General features: G+C 55.8%; 1 protein-coding gene across 1 annotated transcript; it reads left to right on the top strand.

Annotated features, from left to right (window-relative positions):
- Positions 1-35: 35 nt before the first annotated feature.
- Positions 36-5950, top strand: LOC130157536 (heme-binding protein 1-like). The gene is made up of 5 exons (XM_056357239.1): positions 36-230; positions 407-492; positions 3168-3309; positions 3453-3636; positions 3792-5950. Exons 1-5 carry the CDS (start codon positions 59-61, stop codon positions 3964-3966), a joined length of 759 nt encoding a protein of 252 aa, XP_056213214.1. The 5' UTR covers positions 36-58; the 3' UTR covers positions 3967-5950.
- Positions 5951-6097: the final 147 nt, after the last annotated feature.

Genomic DNA, 6097 nt, shown 5'->3' with positions numbered 1-6097 from the left:
AAGGGACGCCACGGGGGCGGGGCCGAGCTGCTCACTTCCGGGTGCGGGCGGAGGGGCAATGGCGCGCGTCTCGTTGGAGGACCTGGACGGGCTGGGGGAGGAGGACGCGGCTGGCGGCGGCGAGGAAGAGGAGGGGGAGGAGGGGGAAGAAGAAGATGAGCAAGAGCGGAGTCGGTTGTTCGCCCACTGGGAGGCCATAGCCAGAACGCACCGAGTGAGCCTGCCCCGCGGTGAGCGCTGAGGCCCGCTGCCGGGGGGGGTGGGGCCCGGGCTGGGGCTGAAAGCAGCGCCCTGCTACTCGGCTCCGGGGCTGGCGGCACGCTGACCTGGCCGGGCCCAGTGGGCCGCGGGACCTCCCCGCTCTCCGGCCTGGGCGAGCCTGGCCTCCCCTTGCTTTGCCTTGCAGACATGGCAGGCCCGATCGTCCAGATGAGCCGGCACAGCCAGGCCCGCCAGCCCGTGCCGTACGATGCCCTCTCGCAGCAGGAGAAGGTGAGGCCAGTTCCTCTTCACGCACCCAGGTGCTGGCCCGCAGCCGGCCTGCGGCAGGGCTGGCATGGGCACTGCCACCGGCCTGGGCAGCAGGAGAAGCGTCTTCCCTGCAGAGAAGGCGGCTTCGTGTACACTGGCCTTGCAGAGGTTCCTGGAGAAGCACTGCAGCCAGGATGGCAGCTCTGGATTGTTGCAGCATTCTGCCATCCCTGCATCTTCTCCTATGTTAAGTAATGGCAACGCTCAACTTCCCAGCCTTTATTTTAAAATTGGACTAGTCTTACTGTGTTCTCTGGTCTCCTGACTTCCAGCTGTCTCCTTTACCAACCTATCCTCTGCCAGGGTGGGCACATCTAAGAGAGGGAGTTTTAAGTTCAGAGTCTGCTCCCTGCCTTGCTGGAAGCACCTTGTTGCATAGCTCAAAGTCCTGCTGGGTTTGTGTTGTGCTAGTTACGTGGCTGTTGGTTGAGCCAGAGATCTCAGCTGGCACAAGATGAGGATGCTTCTGTGGGGAGCACAGGGCCTGATGGCCTAGCTGTCACAACCTGAGCATGTGCTGTTGTTTGTCACAACCGCCAATCCAAACATGGTAGCTTCTGCCTGAAGATCTTACTAAGTTGCATACCTCTTGTCTCTCACATGAAAGGGTGCTTCTGAGCTTTGAGAAATAACTGTGAAGAAGCACCTGTCAGACTGGTTCCTGTGTCTCTGCAGGCTTGGTTGGGCTTGCTACCAAGAAGACATCTGTCAATTGTTCTCTATATGAGGAGAGGTTAACCAGTTTCTTCTGGGCTGAGGTCCAGCACTCCTGCCTGCAAAACACGTCTGAGCATGTGGGTTGTACAGCTCTGAATTGGGGCTTTGCCATACTCCCTCTTCCCCTGTTCTTCTGGGTCCCAGGGATTTAGTCTGGGCTCTTCTCTACCTATGCTGGTCCAAGGCAGGAACAGTGCCCTGAGATTTCATGGGGCCTGAAGATCTTTTGTTGCTATTGGCATCCTCTCCGTGCATGAGGAGGATTTTTGGAGTTTGACTCTGGGGCTGGGTGAGGAGGTAGTAGCCACTTCCTAGCACTAGTGCTGAGGGGACTCTGGAGCTGGGGCCCTTAATGACACATTTGCTGGGCTTGGGCAGGTCGGTAGTATTTGGTTGCTTCTCCTGAGCTGTCAGTGCTACAAGCCCTCATCTTCTTGGAGGCAAGGGAATTATTATGCTGCTTACAGAGCCTTGCTCTGTCAGTACTCAGTCAAATTCCCCAGCTCACGTTGCAGGGACCTCTTGCTACTGGGTCTGTGTGAAGCATCTTTCGCTCCTTCGCTTGGCCAAGTCTCATCTTCTAGAGGGGTGGTACTTAATATGATGATGAGGCTGTGGCTGTGGAAGGACCAGACGCTATGTCTTGGTGGATTGGTAGGTTTATTCACAATGTGGCAGGTAAGTGTTGCAAATAGTCTAGGGGGACTGGCGGTTTCCTTGCTTGGAAGATGCTTTTGCTCTGCTCTGCTTTGCTTGGTGGGACAATGGCAGACATGACCCCATCTAGAGGGCAAATGCTGGCTGCCCTGCAGTGTTTTGGGGCACTCCTCTTGCCACCCCACTGATGCACATGAGCAGCCCAGATGCCTGCCTTCTGCTTTTGCTTTGGCTTTCTGTGTAGAGACCTGATTCGGGTGGAGGCACAGGGAGGTGGCACTCGGTGTTGAGGCTGGTCACAGCTTCCTGGTTCAGTCACTGCCAGCACAGCTGTGCAGCACAGAAGTTTGGACAGGTGGCCTGAGCTCTGTGGAAGAAAGTTGTCTCATGACCGCTTTCATCTGGCTGAAGAACAAGCTAAGAGTGGGAAGATAGGTGCTGGCTACAATTTCCCAGCCCCTCTTTGTGCAGTGCCTGTGGTTGTGACCATGCCATGAGCTGAACTACGAGCAGATCCAGAAGCAAGTTCCCCGCTCTCCCTGCCCCCCTTCTGCATTGGGTTTGTCCAGAAGGCTGGGCGTCTGTGCTGGAAATAGAGATTCTGACCTGTCCCACAAAGCTGTCCCTTCTGCACCAGCTGGGCTCATGTCCCTTCTTCTTCCTGTCACTTCTCAGTATGGGAGAAGGATCTAAGAGGAGTTTTGTTCCACCTTCACAGCTCTTCCAGCTGCTAGAACTCTTCTGCCAGACTTTTCCCTTCTGCTAGGCAGGAGGCTTTTTGCTTATTATTCTCTGTGCACACCATGCTCCAGGGAAAAGGCACTGCACCTGAGAATAATGTCAACCTCACTGGAGGCCTTTGGGTGCCTGGAGTCAGGAACATCCTTGTTAGTAGGCAGGACAGCGACTGGAGAGGAGCAGAAAGTCCGGTACCCCTTAGTGAGGATGTGCTACATTCCTTGCACATGCTGGGAGCCTCCAAGCCTCCCTGCACCCTGTCCCTGTCTGTGCTTTTCCTTTTGCTGACTTTTGCCCAGTGCTGTTAAGCGTCCCTGTTTTGAGTTCCATGTGATGGCATTTCCCCTCACCTTCTCCTTGGCTTCTCCAGCCTCCCCTCCCAATCACTGACTAGCAGGGGGTCTCATTTTGGCAGGGTCCTGTCTCCTCACTTCTTGCCTGTCAGCACTGGTTTTGCCCCTCAAGTGCTGCAGTGTTGTCAGTTGTGCTTAGGTCTGACTTGGCTTGTCTGTGGACTGTTTCAGTGCGAGGAAGCAGCCTACGAGGAGCGGCAATACCCAGCTGGGAAGTGGGCGTGTGTCACCAAGGGGGAACCCATGTATGAGCAGAGCATCTCCATGAGCTTCATGAAGCTCATGCGCTACATCTGCAAGGAGAACTCTGTAGGTGTGTGCAGGCAGGGGCTGGAGGGGGCTGGCAGGCTGCACAGAGGGAGGGCCCTGCTACTGTTCATCTGGAATGGAGAGGAGGGCTGCCGCCGTTAACCCAGCCGTCTCACTTTGCCTGCTGCCTTCCTACCTCCTTTCCAGGTTGCTATCTGGGCATGACAGTCCCAGTGCTCAACGAAATCCACCTGACCAGGGAGGGGACCGGGCTAGAGCGTGAGGTCGTAACTGCCTATTATCTCCCAGAAGAGTTCCAGCAAAACCCCCCTGTTCCCCTGGACCCTGAAATTCACATCACCGAGAGGGCACCACTTCGGGTTATAACCAGGTGACCCCAGCACCAGAGGTGTTTTCTCAGCTCAGTGGATGTGTGTGAACTCCCTGCATGGCTGCTGTGGTTCCTTGGGCAGAGGGATTGGAGCCCTGGCTGTGGGAAGGGGGAATGTACTGGCTCTGTTGCTTACGTTGGTCCCTTTGCTGCAGGGTTTTCTATGGGATGACCACCGAGGAGACAATTCTGCGAGAGATCAGTCTCTTCTGGGAGCTTTTGGGCTCCACAGACACTGTGCTCCGGGAAACCTACATCGTGGCTGCTTATGAAAATCCCAGCGTCCCTCAGCGCCGCAATGAGATCTGGTTCATCTGCCAACCACAGTGAGTCCCCTCTGTGACTGCAAAACCATCCTGCAACTGGACTTGGTGTAGATGGCAGTTCTGACCCAAAGGAGACAAATGCACATACTGACCCACCATTCACCCACAAAATGACAGACCAGGAGACTGCAGGGTGGGGTTGTGCTCTGCCCTGCGAGCACCCAGTCAGGGGAAAACTTGACCAGTCTGCACTTCACCTGCCCCCACAGGGGCCAGCTGAGGCTGGAGCTGACACTGGGGAGAGCCTGTGCAGCAGGCTTCTGGTGGGAAGCATGTGGTGGAGGATCATGTAAAGCAGTAACTGTATGGGCTTGTGCCATGTGCTAGCCTGACCTGGGCTTCTCTGAGCTCTGAGCTGTGCCAGGCATGCTAACCGGGCTCATGGTTGGCAGAGTCACAAGCTGGTGGTGTCCAGAAGTCAAATGACTGTGTACAAGGCGTGTGGGTCTGTCTGGGCTCTGGCCTGCTTCCTACGAGAATGGCTGCCTGTCCTGAACAGGGACAGCACTGAAATGCTGCTACAGGGATGGTGGAGTTCGGTGGGGGAAAGGGCTTGTCACAGGTGACATGTGGATCCTGAATGTTTCCTCCTGGGGTGGCTCTCTTTGGACTGTTGGGTCCTGTTGGGCGCTGGCTGTCACTCACCATCCCTCAGCTGGGACCGGGGTGCTGGCAGCCTTTGTCCATCAGTTGTGGGGGCTGTTTGCAGACCTGCTGCGAGTTGAGAGGGACAGGTCCTGATCACAGCAGCAGTGACACCACTGTGCATTGTGCTGTGCATTGATCAGTGAGTTTCACATCCATGAGTACTGTCATGCTTTCCTGGGAGAAGCTGGCAGTGCCAACAGTAAATAAACTCAAACTGCTGCAACTGCAGGTCACTGATGATGAGGGGTGCCCGGGCTGGCTTGGGCAGAGCCTTGATGTCTGCCTCCTCAAGATGCATCAGGCTGTGAAGCTGTGGCTAATTAGAAGGGCTCTGACATCTGGTCAGGTTATGGCCTTATGTTCAGCCAGGCGGAGCCTTGCATTGCTGCATAGGCTGCTTATATTGCTGTTACAAACAACTGTAGTCATGCTCCCCTGCAGGTAAGGCGGATTTTTGTTGGATGGGGTCTGCTTTAGCCTCATTTTTCCCCTGGGCAAAAAGTTGGCTCCTTTGACTGTGCTGCACATGAGCACCTGATCTTGGGGACTGAGAATGTGAATGTGACTGCGTGGTGTGCTGGTAGGCTATGGGAACTGGCGTACTTTTGCAGGGATGTGCTTAACTGGCTCGGTGTGGAGGGGCTTCTGACTGCTTCTGAGCCAGTTCCCAAGGAGTTTCCTCCTGCTGTAACTGGAGGTGGGCTGTGTGCTTCACCTCCCACTGCTGCTGCTCCAGATGCTGGCCCTTTGGCCCTACAGTGCAGCCAGAGGAGGGGAAGCGGGGAAGGCCAGGGCCAGCTTTGAGGTCTCATTGCCCTAGTAGTGCAGGTGGCTTCACTACCCTGTCCTGGCTGGCATGGCATCTGGCAGTGAGGAGCCTGGCTGCCCAGCCTGTGGCTGTGAAGGGAGCAGGGCCAGCTATCTTACACCCTCTTCGAGGGAGCAAGGTAGCTTCAGGCAGAGTCTGGGCAAGCACAGCAGGAGCAGACAGTGGTTTCCTGGGTATCTTGTGGTGCAGTTCTTGTCCCTAGGGCACTAAAGGCTGTAAGTAAGGGCTAGGAAGATGCTGTGACAGCCTGCAGCTCTGAGGGTTGATGTGGCAAGTGCTCCTCAGATAAGAGTGGTGATACCCGGATCAGCAGTGCTGTGCTTACTTCCCTCCTGGGGAAGGAGAAGCAATTCCCTTATGTGAGGCTAGGATCAGGTGGCTCAATGGCAGTAGGAGAACAGTCAGCCAGTGTGGGTGGGACAGAGACCCTTCTTACTATGCATCAGCTACTTTGCTTGCTTGCCCTGAGCTTGCAGGTGGAAATAAAACTTGCTTTCTAGAGCCTGTTGAATAGGCTGCCACTTCCTTTGAGGCTGCTTGGTCCCCAACCACAACCAGAAGAGCTTTCGGTGACAGGATGTGGTGGCTTTCCCACGGGAGAGGACTGGTCTGCGGCTACTGGCAATGCTGCACAGCCATTTCCCCAGCCAGGGCAGCT

This window comes from Falco biarmicus, chromosome 12, assembly GCF_023638135.1.
Source record: "Falco biarmicus isolate bFalBia1 chromosome 12, bFalBia1.pri, whole genome shotgun sequence".
NCBI classification, from domain to species: Eukaryota; Metazoa; Chordata; class Aves; order Falconiformes; family Falconidae; genus Falco; species Falco biarmicus.
The sequence above is the reverse complement of the archived record's forward strand: the minus strand, read 5'-3'. Positions and strand labels throughout refer to the sequence as shown.

Coding starts and splice junctions, on each gene's coding strand:
- LOC130157536 (XM_056357239.1), top strand. CDS start 59: ATGGCGCGCGTCTCGTTGGAGGACCTGGACGGGCTGGGGGAGGAGGAC. Junction 231..406: donor CCGAGTGAGCCTGCCCCGCG/GTGAGCGCTGAG, acceptor TTTGCCTTGCAG/ACATGGCAGGCCCGATCGTC. Junction 3,310..3,452: donor CTGCAAGGAGAACTCTGTAG/GTGTGTGCAGGC, acceptor CCTCCTTTCCAG/GTTGCTATCTGGGCATGACA.